Raw genomic sequence first — 19,275 nt, 5'->3', positions numbered from 1 at the left:
CTGTTGATTCTTCTTTCTCTCTCCAAATGGCTTCCTTTTATAGGGAGGCTTACCCTTGATTTTAGGGTAAAACCTTGTGGTGAGATGACTTCTTTGCCCTTAATTGTGGTTGATCAGTCCCAGCTATCCTTCTTCTTCATCTCGAGCCATTTTTGCATGTATACTGGTCAGTACGTAATCGTCCTGACGCCCTTTTCACCTGAAGTATCTGAAGCTTTGCCTACTGGCTAGAACACTCAACCTGCACGTTTAAGCAACTTGTTTTGCAGATAAAGTTCAAATATGCACATCATACTCACCAGTAACCAAGGCCTAGAATACGACTTATCAAACTGCTCACACTTACCACATGCTTGTCCTCAAGCGTGAAGAACAAACAAAAAAAAAGAAATAAGTCGAATTCTAGCCTGGTTACTCCCCTGACCGACTCTACCTAAACTAGACTCTATACAACGACGCAAAGAAAAACACTTGAACAAACATAGAAAAAACACACAAACAAGTATAAAAAGACTAAAACAAAAAGATCGGGTTATATTTTCAACCATCCCTCCCCTCGGGATCAGGTGCAATCTGGCCTTAGACAGCCTTGAACTTCTGCCGCCCCCCTTTTCTTTCCCAGTCAGTACATCCGCTTGTCAAGATCGCCCACACTCTCGGCCGAACACTAGGTTCACTCAGTCACTCATACCTCACCAGGAGTATTAGGACTATTCTCTCTAATTGCTGGACCACAAAATGCTTCGGACTTAGATCTCACGTGCAGCGATTGAAGGACTTAAAAGCTTGTAAATGGGCTATTGGCTTGTAATGTTTTGGGGTGGATGTTCCTAAGGCTCTAGTTTCAAAATTTCTGCTTCATTGAGGTGGGGGAACTGTGTGCATTTGGGCTCTTGGTTGTTGCTTCTCTTGGCTGGCGCTTTTGGCTATGATCTCCAACTGGTCAGTAGCTTCTTGTGGCTTCGCCACCCTTATTCCTTCTTCATTTTTTTTGTGGCCGAGTTTTTTTCTGACCATTTTCTTCATATTCTTTCTTCTTCTCTTTTTTTCTTTTTCCCCCATGGCTTCGCCACCCTTATACCTTCTTTTTGGGCCTGGGATCACTCCCTGGCCGATTTTCTTCCAAACTTTCTTGTCCAGCTGGATTCTGCTTTCTTGTATACCCTTCTAACCAGTAAGCTTCATTCGCTTCATTCCTTGCACACACACAGTCCCAATGGCTAGGGGTATTTATCTGGGTATAAAGAGTTAGAAAAGAGGTTCTAAAGGTGGTTTTTTTTGGGGGGGAGGGGTTCCTACTGCCTTCAGTGTTGCTACACGCAGTCACTTCACCCTAGGCAATTTGTGGCAGCCGCTCTTTTTTTTCTAAACATGTGGAAAGTGGAGCTTATAACTCACATTTTAAGAGGGCTTTCGTGTTTGGCTCTAAGTATGGGTTTTTCTCTCATACTCACATCATCTATCCTGGCTAGGAGGTACTAAGGGGGGTGGTTTCTGTTTTCCAGCATGTCTTATTTCCCTCAATTCCCCTCACCGTCAGCTCTGTGTGTGTGTGTCAACTGGCCAGGAGGGTACCTAGACCTAGCTGTGTCGTTGGGTCTGTGTCTATCTTCCCTATCAACAAAAAAATACCTCTGGCTAGTATAGTGGAGTAAGGGTCGAATCCCACAGAGATGGATGTAGGCGAGATACACTTGCGATGACATTCTGGGAGCGGTTGGTTAGCTACCACGCTTTTTTTTTGTGTTGAGTTTTACCTAGTCGGAAAATGAAATGAAACCTATACCCCTCCTGACCAGTAGGTCAGGGTGGGCTCTAAATGCTGCATGTTAAAAGAAATTAAAATGCGTGTGTAAACTATGGTGCGAGTGTGCATGTGAGAAGCTACTAGACGAAACTTACTAAAAATGGCTAGACAAAAGGTAAAGGGAATCAAAGGACATGCTGGCAGACCGTCTGCTGGGTGTGCAGAAAAGCAGAAAAAGTGCAAGTACAAAAGCATAAAGCAACAAAAGCAACACAAATGGTCACATTCTTTGATTGTGACATTTTCATCTTCACCAAGCTAAACTAACAAGATCTAACAAACTCCATTGATGAATGATCAAGCTTGAAAAATCGTAAATGCAATATTTAACTTGAAATCGAGAACGAAAGCTAAGAAAACTGAGATCTACGCAAACTGGTCAGCGGGACAAGGTGACAGAAGCAAGCAGAAACGATTCCCATGTATTTTTTAGGAACTTAACCTGATTAAAACTGGTAAACACTCCAAGAAAACCTAGATCTAACTAAGCAAAGCAGATTCAAGCACTTAAACAACAGAAATCAACGTAAAACTACCAGATCTAGCTACTAGGCAGAAAGAAATAGTAAGCAAGCTGAAACACAAAATAAAACCACAATAAACTTCATTGCATTCAAGATTATCACCCAAAAGATGTTCCAACTAAGTAGCTACTGGAATCCAAGTCAAAGGCAAGCAAAAACTAAGAAATCTTAAAAACAAAGCAAGTAAAAGATTGTTTGGCTCATCGGAAACTGAAACTGGAGGAATTTCTGGAACTACGGCGGCTGGAATGAATCAGGCATGATGCTCCTGGCCGGCAGGTGGCCGGAATCTTCAAGTCAGGCTGCTGGATTTAGATGGAACTAACAGCTAATGGAGCTATTCTCCTCAAAAGTGATGTAGTAGTGATGATAAGTCCTAAGTGAAGTGGTGTAAAAATTTCTCCCTTTTCTTTATGTTCAGCTCCTATTTATAGGGTGGCTTGCCCTAATATCTAGGGTTTTCTCTTCATGTGGAATGACAATTTTGCCCTTCTTTAGATAGGTGATTATTCCAAGCAAGTCCTTCCTTCTCGTGTCCCGTTCTGTAGCATCCATCCTGACCAGTTTGCTTATTTTCTGCTCATACTAACCAGTTTGCACACTTTTTGTAGCTTTTTCACTCGAATTCCTTCTGAACCTTTCCTCCTGATTTAGTACTTCAACCTGCACACTTTAACAACTATTTTGCAGATATTATCCAATAAAGCACCTTATACTGACCAGTAACCAAGGCCGAGAACGAGACTCATCACCGGGCGATTCTGGGCTGGGCCAAATTTACATACAACTGTTTTATAACAAAAATGCAGTTTTATATATTCCTACAAAATGAAAACAAATACATAAGTTATGTAGTGCTCCCTTCGTCCGCGAATAGGAGTCCCGTTTTTCAATCTTAGTCTGCCCGCGAATAGAAGTCTCGGTTTACTTTTACCATAAATGGTAATATGGTCTCACATTCCACTAACTCATTTCACTCACATTTTATTTAAAACTAATATTTACAAGTGAGACTCATATTCCACTAACTTTTTTTCACTCATTTTTCTTAATATTTCTTAAAACTCGTGTCGCCGAGAAATGTGACTTCTAATGGCGAACGGAGGGAGTACAATGCAATTTTTTATATAATCACACAAATTTAGGAATCAATATCTACTAATTTAACATGATTTATTATATACATATGCGCATAAAAAAAATTTATAATTCATCACTATAATTATGGAACTATTTTTGATATAGATAAGCAATTAATGTCTATAATTATGCAAATCACTATTAATTTTAGAATCCACTATTTTTTAAAGAGAGATATTAGTTAACAATTCATCTATGTAAATCACGATTAAGTCTAAAAATAGGCTTCACTATTTTTTATAGAGAAAAAAGAATGACTATAATTATGAAATGAAATTTGTTAAACATTTGGATTTAGGTTTCGTAATTGAATGTATCACCTTGTTGAAATAGCCAAGAGATCATTAATCATGGATCTTAAGATAATACTGTGTGAGGGAATGTGAGCGCCTCATTCCACGTCACTTTTTCCTTCTTATTTTCTCATTTTTTCTATCTGATTCTCCACTGCGTCTTTCCAATTGACTATTCCGATGTTACTTACTCCTATTAATCTTTGTCATTCATTCTCCTTCATCCCTCTGAGAATTTACTATCAATTCCTCTTATCCAAATAATAAAGATCTCTCTCTCAACTCGCTCGAAGACTGCACTGCACTGCGACGAGAATCGGTATTTATGTACAGTTATATCTATCCAAGAAGTGCGCCAACCTCCTCAACCACCACTTCACAGCTCAGCTCCCAAAACGCCAAAATTATATACAGCTACCAACGGCTACTTCCAATTTTTGAGCCTTCACTATTCCAACGGCTATATTTTGGAAACTCCCAAAACAAGATGAGTTTTTTATCAGCTCAATTACTAACAAATCCTCCACCTTAAGCGATCCAAGAACTCACACATCTAGCTCCACCTTCCTCCTTACACTTACAACTTTTGAACCACCCCAACCAAATCCAAGCGATATCTAAACTTGGATTTTGGTAAGGTCTTTCTGAGCATGTCCGCTGCATTGTGCTCGGTGCTCACCTTCTTAATCTTAACCCCACCCTTGTCAACCTCATCACGTATGAAATGCAGCCTCACGTCTATGTGCTTACTGCGCTCATGAAATATTTGATGCTTCGCTAGGCAAATGGCGGTCTACTGTCGCACTTGACAGTCACACTCTCCTGCTTTACTCCGAAATCTCCCAGTATTCCCTTGAGCCAAAAGCTCTCTTTCACAGCCTTCGTTAACGCTATACACTCAGCCTCTGTGGTCGACAAGGCAACCACGGATTGGAGATTGGACTTCCGGCTCACAACTGCTCCGAACATAGTGAATATGTATCCGGATTGGGAGCGCCTATTGTCGAGGATTAAAAACTAAAATAGTTCATACTTTTTAAGCAATGGAGGGGTATTTCTTTGTATGATCAATAATAGCCCTTTATAAAGGGCCAGCTATATAATTTGAAAATCATTACTCCTCCAAACTTAAAAAGTACTCCCTCCGTTCACGAAAAATATGGCACTTTGTGAATGGCACGGGTTTTAATGTAAAATTGGTAAAGTAAGAGAGAAGGGAAAAAAGTAAGAGAGAAATAGTGTTAGTGGAATGTGAGGTCCATATTATTAGTAAGAGAGAAGGAAAAAAAATAAGAGAGAAGTTGTTCAAAACTTTCCTTTTTGAATGTGCCATATTTTTCGTGGACAATCAAAAATGGCAAATGTGCCCTATTTTTCGTGGACGGAGGGAGTATGAACTATATCCTTCTTAGTGCATCCCTGAAAAATATGAACTTTTTAATTTTGTAAATCCAACTACACTACTACTAATGTGCACCCAATTCTCCGCTAATACTACTTCCACTATCATTTCTCTATATCTCTCTTACTTATCGATAATGCATTAAAACTCATGCCCAACCAAATGTGCATACTTTTCAAGGACGAGAGGAGTACGAAATACTTCTTCACAACAACTACTTTACATTTCAATATGGTATGGTGCCGCTTATAGGAACCGAGCAATATCTCAACATGACAACATATAACCAAAAAATGTAACTCATAAATCATTAACTACGACAACAACAACCAATAAATCAGTATTGAAACTTGTCTGAGAACTTGTCTGAGAACTTGTCTAATATAATCGAACAATAAATAGAAACCAAAAACGGAAGAAATTGAGATCACCGCACAGACGAAAGAGGAAAACGTGTTAGCTTAGCCTCCGACTGAAGAAAGTGACACCACACACAAGGTTCATGGTTCGGTTGTGAAGCAATTTTTGATCGCCCCATGTCTTTGTAATCTCTGTGGCCCAAATCAATGAATATTCATAGAGAAAACACAAGTTTCTTTAGCATGTTTGTTCTCACTCACAATCTCACATGTCTCCTTAAAAAATTTTCCTAGGCTCACCTATCCCAAAATTGCTTGAGCTAATTATGCTTAGTCTTGGAGTCCTTATGAGATGGACATTAGAAAAAAAAAGGATGCATTGTAGCACTTCGACTTTTTCTATCTTTTTGGTTGAGCTTGAAACGACGTCGAAATTATTTTCAAGGCCCATTTTTTTTCCGCTTAATGCTTGTTTCTTTTTGACCAAGACGATTTTTTTTTATTTGGGCTTTTCTATTAAAAATGCCCAATCTTTTAGGTAGTCTTTTCACAAACAAATTCTTGTGAGCCCACAAATTTTTACTTTTTTTTGTTAGTGAAAGAAGGTACAGAGAGAAAGATGGCAGCCGTAGGTGCGGAGAATGAGAGAGAAGGTCATTCCATAGATGGGAGTAATTAAGTGGGCTGCTCTTTTTCTTTTGATATTGGGTCAACGAATATTGTTGGGCTAAAGGATTTCAAATGTTTTAGGCTGCATGTGTATTAATTTTCTTTGGGCCTACTAAATTAAATAGTAAGTCTTGAGCTGGAAAGATTAAAATGGTGTGAAGTATAGGATGGAGTGCGCGATCCGGCGGCCGCGAATTATTGAAGGGAGATGGAGACGACATTCTAAAGTCAAGAAAAATTTCAGAATTTACTAAGAAAGATCGATGGGTAAGATTGAACATCTCGTAGGATCATGTCAATATATTTGTTCCTCGAGATTGATGTGTATTTTATGTTATTTTCAAGAGGATTGCCTTCGCAAGCAAATTAAGGTCGGGCGAGACTGAGTTAAGGAAAATTCTAAACTTCTGAGATTGGCTTTCTAACTAAGTATTTTTGTAGGTTTTCTTTTTAAATATGGACTATATTCTAAGTATATTTTGATGTGAGAGGTGATGTGGAGCTTGTTTATCATGTCATGTTTTATGTTTTGATGGAACCCATCTGAAGTGGTTTTGTCTGTATAGTTAATTGAATTTGGGTCTGGGTGTGGGGAGAGCCCTACTCAGGCTAGTGTACACAAATGGCAGATCGTGCGCCATCTTTCGAGTTGGCTGGTCTAGTTCTTGGAATGTGGCCACATTCCTTGTCATATACTCTCTCCGTCCCATAAAAATAGGGACTTTGGGGACGACGTGTGATTTAATGCAAAATTGGTAAGTATGCGAGATGTAGAAAGAAAAAGTTATTGAAGTATTATTAGTAAAGAATGGGGCTCACTTTATAAGAGAGAAAAGACTTGTTAAAAGTAGAAAGCGGCTATTTTTGTGGGATGAACCAAAATGGGAAAAAAACTATTTTTATCGGACGGAGAGAGTATAGTTCATATATGGTATATGATAGATGATGATGATGATGATGATGATGATAGTGGGTTGCGCAACCATGTTTTTATGATGGAAATGATTTTAGTGTCTCAGGCTTTTTTAAAGTTAAAAACCATTAGGCTACTCAATGGTGGCATGATAAATATTTTTATGAAAATGTTTTCAACATGAGTCCATTGAATGCAAGTACTCAACCCTACAGGTGTTTTCCTTATGTGCAGGTTGAGTTGTAACGAGTGCGGTGAGTGTTTAGTATGATTGTGAAGAAGATATCAAATAAAATGTTCCGAATAAATTATGTCTTCATACATAATATATTCTTCTCTCGAATGCTTCCGTTAAACGTTGTTTCGTTTATCATTTGATATTGTCGAATGTTGTTTCTTTCAATTGTCGCACTAGTAGGATTTGATACTCTGATTCGAATGGTTGATTTTCCACGTTTGATTCATGTTTCGAGTCGTTGATTGTTTCTCCTTTTTCTTCCCAGCTTCTTAAAGCCCCCACTTGTCACGATTCAACCAAACTTTCTATCCTTAAAAAGGGCGGTCGTGACATGCATCTTGTTAGAACGATTAGCACCTATCAAATATGTTTAGCTCTCCTCGAATATGGAATATCATTGCATATTCTCATAATCGAATCCCTCTTTTTCTAGTGCGTTTCATTTCATTTTTGTAATCCTCTGCATTATAATTAGGAGTCGCTCTTTCTTCATATCATATGTACCAGCTTCACTTACTACTTTCACTCCAGATGTTACATGCCCACCAACTTCTGTTTAGTTTGTGCCAAAGTCATCCCATATTGCGAGAGGTTTAGTTTTTAGACCACCTGTAACGACCCGACTCCCAGATTGACAGTTGTCCCAACAAACTAACACAAGTTTCTGCAATGTGCTTTCTCCTCCTTTACACACTCCTTAAAAAACTTTTTAGAGGGTCACCCATATCAAAATTGTCTCGGGTTAAGATAGAGTTCTTATAAGATAGACGCGTGAAAAGAAGATGCAACTTGTTAGTATAAATAACATCTATCAAATATGCATATTCTCATAATCACTCTATTTCAAGTGTGTTCATTTTTGTTCCTTGTCCATACATATATATATATATATATATATATATATATATATATATATATAGGGATGTATTCATTTCCTTTTCTCATATTTCCTCCTTTTTCCTTCTTAATCTTAACCGTTTATTTTCATCATCTAAAGGCCGAAAATATTGCACTTAAATATTACTTTTTAATCAAATTTAATTAGGCGAAGGGCTTAATAGGGAATCAAGATGTTGGTGGTTATGGAAAGTTCCATGAAATCCTCCCATGAAATCTTCCGTTTTTTCCATCTTCTTCACGTCTTCCAAACGCAATTTTTTGCAGTATTCCATCGTGCGATTTATTTGCTTTTCACAGATTGAACAGATTGCTCAATTCCTTCCCCGCCTCCGATTCCGATATCGCACCCCACTCCCACAATTGATCCGAATACGCCACTGCGGGAATCACCATGGCTTTCATGGCTGCCCAATCGCGCTGCGCTGCTGCTGCCGCTGCTACGCTCGCCGCCGCGGGCATTCCAAACAACCTGGGCAACGTATAATCTGCCACCAGCTTCGGCGTGATCGCCGGATTGTAGTGGCCAATCGACGATGAGTAATTATGAACGAGTTTATGGAGATCGTCAATCGCGTTGTAGTTTAATTCGTTGGAGTTTGTTTAACTGATATACATAATCCACATATTGTATAGTATAATGCTTATTTTAGTTTCTATAATGCATTATATGTGGTATGTAATGAACATTTATCTTAACCCGTTTAATTTAACTTATGCCATGTTTCGATCACCCATTACTTTATGCGTAGATACACGTAATGCACCAACTGTAATGTATAATGCATGTTACTGAATATATAATGCATGATATGTTAACTGCAATGTATTGATCTTCTTAGTCGTTTTTTGTCTGGTTTTGATTATTTGAGGTTTATGGTTCATTCATTCCCCTAAGGTTGCCCAATTCCAGGGGCTAGGGTGTAGTATATTGTAAGCAACACAACCTCTACGAAAGACAGCGCGTATTAGTCCATCGTTAAGGGCTTATATTTTGCCGTGGCTGGGGTAGTAGTTTAAGCCGATACACATAATGTACCAATTATTAATTGATAATGCATGTTATTGAATATATAATGCATGATATGTTAACTGCAATGTATTGAAACATGATTGTCAGTTTTTGATAATGTGGGGTTTAGGGTTCATTCATTCCCGTAGGGTTGCCCAATTCCGGGGGCTAGGGTGTAGTATAGTGTAAGCAACACAACCTCTACGAAAGACCGCGAGTATTAGTCCGTCCTTAAGGGTTTAGATTTTGGCGTGGCTAGGGTAGTAGTTTTAGCCGATACACGTAATGCACCAACTGTAATGTATAATGCATGTTACTGAATATATAATGCATGATATGTTAACTGCAATGTATTGATCTTCTTAGTCGTTTTTGTCTGGTTTTGATTATTTGAGGTTTATGGTTCATTCATTCCCCTAGGGTTGCCCAATTCCAGGGGCTAGGGTGTAGTATATTGTAAGCAACACAACCTCTACGAAAGACAGCGCGTATTAGTCCGTCGTTAAGGGCTTAGATTTTGGCGTGGCTATGGCAGTAGTTTAAGCCGATACACATAATGCACCAATTATTAATAGATAATGCATATTATTGAATATATAATGCATGATATGTTAACTGCAATGTATTGAAACATGATTGTCAGTTTTTGATAATGTGGGGTTTAGGGTTCATTCATTCCCGTAGGGTTGCCCAATTCCGGGGGCTAGGATGTAGTATAGTATAAGCAACACAACCTCTACGAAAGACCGCGAGTATTAGTCCGTCCTTAAGGGTTTAGATTTTGGCGTGGCTAGGGTAGTAGTTTTAGCCGATACACGTAATGCACCAACTGTAATGTATAATGCATGTTACTGAATATATAATGCATGATATGTTAACTGCAATGTATTGATCAAAAGACCGCGAGTATTAGTCCGTCCTTAAGGGTTTAGATTTTGGCGTGGCTAGGGTAGTAGTTTTAGCCGATACACGTAATGCACCAACTGTAATGTATAATATATGTTACTGAATATATAATGCATGATATGTTAACTGCAATGTATTGATCTTCTTAGTCGTTTTTGTCTGGTTTTGATTATTTGAGGTTTATGGTTCATTCATTCCCCTAGGGTTGCCCAATTCCAGGGGCTAGGGTGTAGTATATTGTAAGCAACACAACCTCTACGAAAGACAGCACGTATTAGTCCGTCGTTAAGGGCTTATATTTTGCCGTGGCTGGGGTAGTAGTTTAAGCCGATACACATAATGTACCAATTATTAATTGATAATGCATGTTATTGAATATATAATGCATGATATGTTAACTGCAATGTATTGAAACATGATTGTCAGTTTTTGATAATGTGGGGTTTAGGGTTCATTCATTCCCGTAGGGTTGCCCAATTCCGGTGGCTAGGGTGTAGTATAGTGTAAGCAACACAACCTCTACGAAAGACCGCGAGTATTAGTCAGTCCTTAAGGGTTTAGATTTTGGCGTGGCTAGGGTAGTAGTTTTAGCCGATACACGTAATGCACCAACTGTAATGTATAATGCATGTTACTGAATATATAATGCATGATATGTTAACTGCAATGTATTGATCTTCTTAGTCGTTTTTGTCTGGTTTTGATTATTTGAGGTTTATGGTTCATTCAATCCCCTAGGGTTGCCCAATTCCAGGGGCTAGGGTGTAGTATATTGTAAGCAACACAACCTCTACGAAAGACAGCGCGTATTAGTCCGTCGTTAAGGGCTTAGATTTTGGCGTGGCTATGGTAGTAGTTTAAGCCGATACACATAATGCACCAATTATTAATAGATAATGCATATTATTGAATATATAATGCATGATATGTTAACTGCAATGTATTGAAACATGATTGTCAGTTTTTGATAATGTGGGGTTTAGGGTTCATACATTCCCGTCGGGTTGCCCAATTCCGGGGGCTAGGGTGTAGTATATTGTAAGCAACACAACCTCTACGAAAGACCGCGAGTATTAGTCCGTCCTTAAGGGTTTAGATTTTGGCGTGGCTAGGGTAGTAGTTTAAGCCGATACACATAATGCACCAACTGTTAATAGATAATGCATGTTATTGTATATATAATGCATGATATGTTAACTGCAATGTACTTGATAAATAATGCATATAAATAGCAACATTATGTACAAATTCAATCAAATAATGAACATACAATTATTGCATTGACCCATTGGCACATGTAAAACAGCAGACTTAGAATGTCTAACACATAATAAATAATGCATACAAATAGGTAAATAATGTACAAATTCAATCAAATAATGCGGCCTTTTCTTCCGGAGTTGTACTAGTCTCGGCCTCTGATAATCGCTCTCAGAATTTCTGGGCAATTCCTACTGGCAGTATATCATCGACCGCCTCATCGATCTCTAATCTTAGCTGCTTTGATGCTTTACAACATAAAAAATGCACCAATCGTCGAGTTCAAATCTTACTCGCTTCTCTGAAATTGAACAAACAAAGTAACATATCACAACATTTTCAATAAAGTAGACTACGTTCTGTGTAAAGATGTGTACATATTAATGTTTACATATTAATGCAAACAACGTAATCAATCAGATCACATGAATGATTGCATAACACATCCGCATAATGCATTAAATATTACTGATAATGCATTAAATATTACTGATAATGCATTACATACTATTGATAATGCATTGTTACAACATTGAAATGCAAATTTTTTCAAAACACCTCTCTAATGCATATTTTAGTAAATATAATGCATAAATTATGTTCCGAAATGCAATGACCTGATAATGCATTTTCTCAAAATATAAATGTACATGTGTTACACACAAAATGTATTAAACTATATAAATCACAGAGCACATATAAAATGCAGACAGTACAACAAAAAATGCACAATTACAGTTCCACAATTCTTTGCCCACACAACATAATACCAAAAAAAGCTCCTGCCAGAGCATATTTAACAACATTCCAAGTAGCCTCTGTAATGCAAATTTTGGTAAACATAATGCATTAAATATGTTACATAATGCATAGTTTATATAAATTATGCTCCATATAAATAAAATATATTACACTTTATAACTAATACAAGTCATATAATGCAAACATTACTACAAAAAAATGCATGATTATAGTACCATAATGCATTGAATACATCTGAACTTATGAACTCTTTCGCGTGTGTAGTCACCACACCACACAACATGGATAATGCGGATTCAACAGAGTTGCTAATACCCTTGCACACAATCTACAAAAAAGATTATGAATTGAATCAGTCCGATGCAAATTTTACCTGCAGCCTCTGATACTAGAGAAAGCTGTCGACCCCTCTTAGGCATTTTTGATCTGGCAGAAACCACAAAAACATATCATGATACCGGAATTCATGTCTATTTAGCCGAACCCAAAATGGGTCTGCAAAATCACTAAACCACAAAAACATATTCACGCCACATTAAGAGAAAACCATAAACAAAGAACAACTTATTTCACAATGCATCGAATACATTTGAAATTAACAAATCTTTTGCGGGTTTAGTCACCACAACACAAAACATGGATACTGCCGATTCAACAACGTTGCTAATACCCTTTCACACAATCTACCAAAAAGATACTGAACTGAATCTGGCCGACGGAATATTTACCTGCGTCCTCTGATACTTGCGAAATCGGTCGTCCCCTCTTAGTCATTCTCGATCTGCCTGAAACCAAACAGATGTATCATGCCGCAATCGACTCCTATTTATCCGAACCCAAAATCACTAAATAGTATGAGAAATCCAAAACCAAAACCAACTTGTTTCAGTCCTGTCTGCGACCAGGCATATAGAAAAGCGCGATTTTACCAATATGCGTCTGCAAAATCACGAAATAAGATGCCTACATCGATGTTGAAACATACCTTCGAGCAATTAGGCGGTGTTTATGCGTAGATGTTGACACCGGTAGCTAATTTTGGCTGTATTTTTGGTCGACTACTGCTCAATTGTGAGAAACGGCGATGGGGAGGGGAGAGCTAGGGTTTTTAGTGGTGGAGAGAGTGGAGTGAATGATTTCGGTTGTGTGCATATGGAGTGAGGAAATAAGCAGAGTAGGTTGCTTCAAATCCCGTGAAAGACGCCCATTCCAAAATATGGCGTTTCATATTACACCTGAAATGTCTTTATTACCCCTGTAATGCATACTATGACCTTCTATAATGCAACACGGAATTAGATTCATAGTTTCAATGTGATCCGTTGATTCCCTAGATCTAAGGGTTAATATTAAGAAGGAAAAAGTATGTAAAAGGGGAAAAGGAGAATAAGGCTCCCCTATATATATATATATATATATATATGCATCAATATTTACTCACTGTTTTGCCCCAAATGGTAGTCTCTAACTTCGATTTTCACGAGCGAGTTCAAATTAACCTAGTGAAATAAATATATGGTGATAACCTAATAACCTATCATTTTATGGGTCAAAAATATCATTTTTACTAAAGATGATATTTATACACTATAAAATGATATTTTTTCAGCATGCATAGAATGATACTTTTAATCCATAAAATGATATTCTATTTTATAAAATGATATATTTCGTCCATAGAATGATAGGTTACTAGGTTATCACCATAAATATGGGTTATCTTATGATCACATCCTCCCCCTCTCTCTCTATATATATATGACCTTGAAAGATGACACAAGAGGTCCAAATTAATAGATAGAACTTGTCAACATTCATTTAAATTATGTACTTCCTTCATTTCAAGCAATGTTCCTTTTTTCCATTTTGATCTGTCTCACAAAATTAATCCACTTTCATCTTTTGCAAGTTTTTTCTTATAGAAGCCTCAGTCTCTACTAATTATATTTCAATCACTTAATCTTTCCATCTCTCCTATATTTATCAATTTTCCATTAAAACGGATATAATTCCCAAAAATCCTATTTTGATGAGATGGAGGAGGTCCAAACATTAAACTTGCCACATTCATCAAAATCAGATACTATGCGAGCATGTCAAAAATAAAATCATAAAAATATGGTTGGATAGCCCGTGGTTTTGGGTAGTAAAATATCTATGTTAACATTGGGCCTACACAAATTAAAAGCCACTAATAATAAGAGTCCATGTTTTAACAACCACCAAATATTTACACTTAATTATTTCTTCAAAAAACGACAGTTTCATGAATTGTCGGCAACTCAATTATCTGTCACGCTTCGTTACACCAACATTCTACGCCTCGTAATCTTGTACCTTGAGGTACCACACATTATCAGCGGGATCTCGATTGATCAAAATCAGTTTCGATTCGAGATTTCTGTGTTTTTTTTCCTGCATGCGGATTCCGGAGATGATGAAGCGCCGGCTCCGCCGCGGCGAGGCGGTGGAGTCCGCGACCACGACGTCGTCTTCGTCTTCGTCATCTGCTGCTGCCGCAGAGTCGGTGGAGTGGGAGATGCGGCCAGGAGGAATGCTGGTGCAGAAGAGGAGCGAAAGCGCTACTGTAGACTTAGCGACGCCGAATCTGCGGATTAGAGTCGTGTACGGAGCTGTTTTGGTTCAGATCTCGGCCAATGCGGAATCAACTTTCGGTTAATTTCTCTCCCTCTCTCTCAATTAGATTGAATTTATGGTTTGATTGTGGTGAAAACGATAATTTGTTTTAATTTTGATTGTAATTTGAATTTGGGAAGGCGAGCTGAAGAAGCTTCTTACGGCGGAGACGGGGCTACAGCCGGCGGAGCAGCGGCTTATCTTCAGAGGAAAAGAGAGGGAAAATGGGGAGTATTTAGACACGTGTGGAGTCAAAGATCGATCCAAAGTCGTCTTAATCGACGATCCAGAGAGCAAGGAGCGGCGGATGGTCGAGATGCGGCGGAAGGCTAAGATCGAGACGATCCAACGGCTGATCGACAATGTGTCCACGGAGATAGATAGGCTCGTGGAGCAGGTTAGTAAATCTTTCCAATTTTACCCCTAATTTCGAAAATGAATTAAAATACAAAATTCTGACATATTTGACATTTATAAGCACCTCGGTTGGTAAATGAATAAAAAATATAATTATGGGTAGTGATATTAGTTATTATGTATTTTTGTTAAATAAGCGTTTGGAGAAAAAATCTAAGTAGATTTGTTGTCCACAAAGCATAGATTATATCTTGACAAATTTTAAATGTTTGCATAACTAATTTTTTTTAATAATTTTAGTAATGTAAAATAAGAAGATGGGAATTAGTAGGTGATAAGGCTATTACTACTGCAACGGTTTAGCTGTCAACATTTAATCTATGAGCGGTTTAGTGTAATTAAATTAAACAACCTGTAACAGCTGTTAATTAAATCTGTGGCTAATTAGAATAATTAATTTGACTGTTTGGTTTACATTTATTTTTAAAAAAAATAGACGATCATGCTCTATACATGATGGCGTGAGTAAAATTAATTAATTTACATGTAATGACTCTCAGTGCGATATAGGAGTAGATAATTACTGTATAATAAATTCATTTCACCTATGAAATTTCCTATCTTAGGTGGTTTAGGTAACAAATACTAATAATTTATCAATAAATTTTCTGGGTCCCTCGTTTCTACTTTTCTTAATAGCATAGTTAATGTTCCATAAATTACACGTGGGGCTATGACATGATCCTATGGCTAGAATTCATCTTCAACTTTTCTTTTACTTGAGTTACACTTGGTTGTTGGAAAATTATCAAGTTTAATCAAACTTTAACCAAATCTGGTAATTTCAAAATAGCTTATTAAAATCTCCATAAATAGCTGATTAAAATCTCTATTGGGTTTTAGGTAGATGTAATAGAGAAATCAATTGGTAATGGGAAAAGAGTAGCAGAGCTGCAGATCACAACGTTGATCGAAATGCTGATGCAACAAGCTGTGAAATTGGATAACATTCCAGCTGCTGTTGATGTATGTGCACACAAAGACTCACAAGTATGCCTATCCTTATTTCTCATTATATGATAAAATTTCAATTAATTCAAATATATTTGAAAAATTAAAAAGTATAAATATTCGTTGCAGGGAGAAAGAGTGCAGAAATGTGTTGAGAAACTGGATGTTCTAAAGGTACTAAACGCGAAGCAGAAAGTACCACCCTCAGTTGTGACATCTACATGGGAAACATTTGAACCATCAAACCAGTGGGAACTCTTTGATTGATTGATTCATAAATATTAGTTGATTCCTAGTGATTACTAACTCCAATTTATTTGGTGAGTATGTTTGTGTGTGTGATATACATTCCTTAGATCTTTGATCATATGCTTCGATAATCAAAATTTCTGCCAGGACCTTCATCGCTTAAAGAAACAAGAAGACTATGATACATCTATTTACATGCTAATGACATATATACATCATTAGCTAATTCTTTCGGATACAATGAAGCACAACCGCATCTTCAAACAATGCCATCACTTGAAAAAGTCCAAAACAAAAATAAAAGATAAAATCAACCAAAATTCGAGTTAGTCCCACAAAAAATCCTTTAGTCGACAATCAATGCCTGGTCTCAAGCGACAACTGAGGGCGTATATGCATTGATCTCGCCACTAGGTTGGGCGCAATCGCCCTGCCGCTTCCCATGCTTCTCCACCAACAATTGGAAGCGCTCAAACATATCCTCCAACCCCTCAATCTCCTCCTGAAGATCGAGGGGGGTTTCGCCCCCAGAAGGGGACGACATTGTAGCTATCCGTTTCTTCAAACTCTTAACCCTACCCAAACTCCCCACAACTTTTGTCCCAACCTCATCCACGGTCGAATGCAAAACAACATTCTCTTCTTGCGATGCTTTGAGCTTCCTTTTCATTGTCTTATAACCATCAAGAGACCTCATCAACTGCTCTGAGAGCGCCTTGTTCCTTGCTTGCAACACCAACGCCACGTGCATTTCCCCGCCTCCACCACCACCCGCCTTACCCTCTTTGTTATCGGAGAGGCATTCTTGAACTTTTTGGCGCAACGTCTCGTTTTGTGCCTTGAGATTGTTCAAAAACTCCTCCATCTCACTCAATTCATGGACTTTTTTAGAAAGCTCTGCCTCCATGAACTTCTTCTCCTTCCCTAAACTCGAGCACATCGCTCTTAGGGTCCTCTGAGCAGCCAGGCTTGAGCTCAGCTCGCGCCTCAACCGCTCCTTCTCCTCGTCTAAATCCACCTCCTCCTCTTCCTCTACCACCCCGGCCCCGCCACCAAGCTTCTTGCCCGGTGGGACCAGGTTACGACGCACGTCAGTCTTGCACCTCCTCAGCTCGGGATCCGGTTTCTTGAGGCCAAATGATTGGCATTTTTGGATTCTGTCCTTAGCATTATCCAAAATTGTCATCATTGTAGCAACCCTCAACATTCTCCTACCATCATTCTTGTCTTGATCGCAGGCTATCTGATGATCTTGGATTAGTTTTAGCAGTAATTTCACATTTGCTGCTACCCCTAAAAATTTTCATTCCAATATTCCAATTAATTAATCACCTAATAAAATTTCTTTTATCAAGAATCAAGATTTCATTCATGGATGATGAAAGAGAGAAGAACAATAACAAAACAAAACAAAATAAAACAAGAGAATTGCTTATCAAGATTATTACTACAACAATGGAAATAAACAAGAAAAGAGAGAATCAAGCCATATACAACGTTGAATGTAATGATAAAAATAATTAAGAATAAAAGTTACTGTATAACATAGGAAAAAATGAAAATGTATATACCTTGTAATGCCAAATCATCATATCTTTGGTCCTTTGCTGTACTTGGCAAATCCAAGTCAGGGATTGAATTTGCACGAACTTGGCTCATAACTTCTCTTTTCAAAGAAACAAACCACGAATTAAGAAGAAGAAAAAAGAAGAGGGTTCCTTAATCGATCACTTTTTCAAGAAAATCGAATAAATATAATGGAAACAAAAATTGGCCAACAAATTACAATAAAAAGTATTCCGACTTTTTTATTTAATCAACGAAGATATATTAAAATAATTGAAAGTTCCAAAGAAGAGAGGTTGTTTTTGCAACTTTCTCTCTCCTCTTTCTCTCTCCTCCTATTTTATTGTAGTCGGTGTTGCACTTGTGTGCTGTCAGTTAATGAGAGAATTGCTGGGGTTTTTGAAAAAATTATTTGATTTTTTTAATAAATGGTTGATAATATTGCGGATTATTGATTTAGGTTTGACAATATAATTGGTTGGGTGTTATTGACTTTGACTTTAAGAGACAATTAGTTCCTGTAAGTGCAACTATTCATATCCACTAATCAATAAAATTACTTACACTAGAGACAGATACATGCCTGCCACAATATGCATTCTTCAATAATATGAGTCACATTTTATCATTGAAGTCTATTTACATTTTATTTTTACTACAAATAATAAATAAGTCTTGTATTACACTAACTCACTTTACTCATATTCTATTATAAAACTAATATAAAAAAATGAATCTCATATTACAATAACTTTTTCAATCTACTATTCTTTACATTTCTTAAAACATGTGCTCACACCAAATGGGACTCCTATTATAGAATGATAGGAGTAAGATCTTGTAATTTTGTCATTTTACAGGTTATTTTGGTTTTAATCATGCTTGAGTTGGTTAACCTAGATCTAATCTTGTCAAATGAAATTCATTTCTTCTAAACTAAACTTAGAAAATTAATAGTATGCCAAACTTAGATGCGTAAAAGTGTTGGTATGAATCATATACTAAAGCTTGCAAAATACACATTTTAGTATTTTACCACCAAGTCATTCTAAAGTGACGATTTGATTTATCACTTAACAGTTTGATTAATTTGGAATTAGCTACTACTAGTATTTATCATAATTGTGCATCAAATTTCAAAAAATTCCTAAAAATTAGTCACAAACTATTTCCAAGGTACAATTTGACTGACCGACCGGCCTTCTAGATCGTTGTTATGATTTTCATTTTAGATAAGAGTTGCGGAATATATGGAGATTTTGATGTCTAATGG

The 19,275-nt window shown here is 37.3% G+C and overlaps 2 protein-coding genes across 2 annotated transcripts; one reads left to right on the top strand and one right to left on the bottom strand.

Moving 5' to 3' along the window:
* Positions 1-14,408: 14,408 nt before the first annotated feature.
* On the top strand, positions 14,409-16,582 carry LOC121783971 (BAG family molecular chaperone regulator 2-like). Its single transcript, XM_042182155.1, has 4 exons — positions 14,409-14,857; positions 14,960-15,216; positions 16,080-16,226; positions 16,317-16,582. Exons 1-4 carry the CDS (start codon positions 14,602-14,604, stop codon positions 16,452-16,454), a joined length of 798 nt encoding a protein of 265 aa, XP_042038089.1. The 5' UTR covers positions 14,409-14,601; the 3' UTR covers positions 16,455-16,582.
* Positions 16,583-16,710: 128 nt separating this feature from the next.
* LOC121783970 lies at positions 16,711-18,305 on the bottom strand. Its single transcript, XM_042182154.1, has 2 exons — positions 18,008-18,305; positions 16,711-17,729 (listed from the first exon to the last, which is right to left on the bottom strand). The coding sequence occupies exons 1-2, from the start codon at positions 18,093-18,095 to the stop codon at positions 16,807-16,809; spliced, it is 1,011 nt and encodes a 336-aa protein (XP_042038088.1). The 5' UTR covers positions 18,096-18,305; the 3' UTR covers positions 16,711-16,806.
* Positions 18,306-19,275: the final 970 nt, after the last annotated feature.

Source organism: Salvia splendens, chromosome 21 (assembly GCF_004379255.2).
Source record: "Salvia splendens isolate huo1 chromosome 21, SspV2, whole genome shotgun sequence".
NCBI lineage: Eukaryota > Viridiplantae > Streptophyta > Magnoliopsida > Lamiales > Lamiaceae > Salvia > Salvia splendens.
Note: the sequence above shows the minus strand (reverse complement) of the source record. Positions and strands in the feature narration are given on the sequence as shown.

Bases quoted from the DNA above. Each gene is read 5' to 3' on its own strand.
- LOC121783971 (XM_042182155.1), top strand. From the start codon at position 14,602: ATGCGGATTCCGGAGATGATGAAGCGCCGGCTCCGCCGCGGCGAGGCG. The intron at 15,217-16,079 runs GTTAGTAAATCT...ATTGGGTTTTAG, and splicing joins TAGATAGGCTCGTGGAGCAG to GTAGATGTAATAGAGAAATC. The intron at 16,227-16,316 runs GTATGCCTATCC...TATTCGTTGCAG, and splicing joins GTGCACACAAAGACTCACAA to GGAGAAAGAGTGCAGAAATG.
- LOC121783970 (XM_042182154.1), bottom strand. From the start codon at position 18,095: ATGAGCCAAGTTCGTGCAAATTCAATCCCTGACTTGGATTTGCCAAGT. The intron at 17,730-18,007 runs GTATATACATTT...GAAAATTTTTAG, and splicing joins TGATGATTTGGCATTACAAG to GGGTAGCAGCAAATGTGAAA.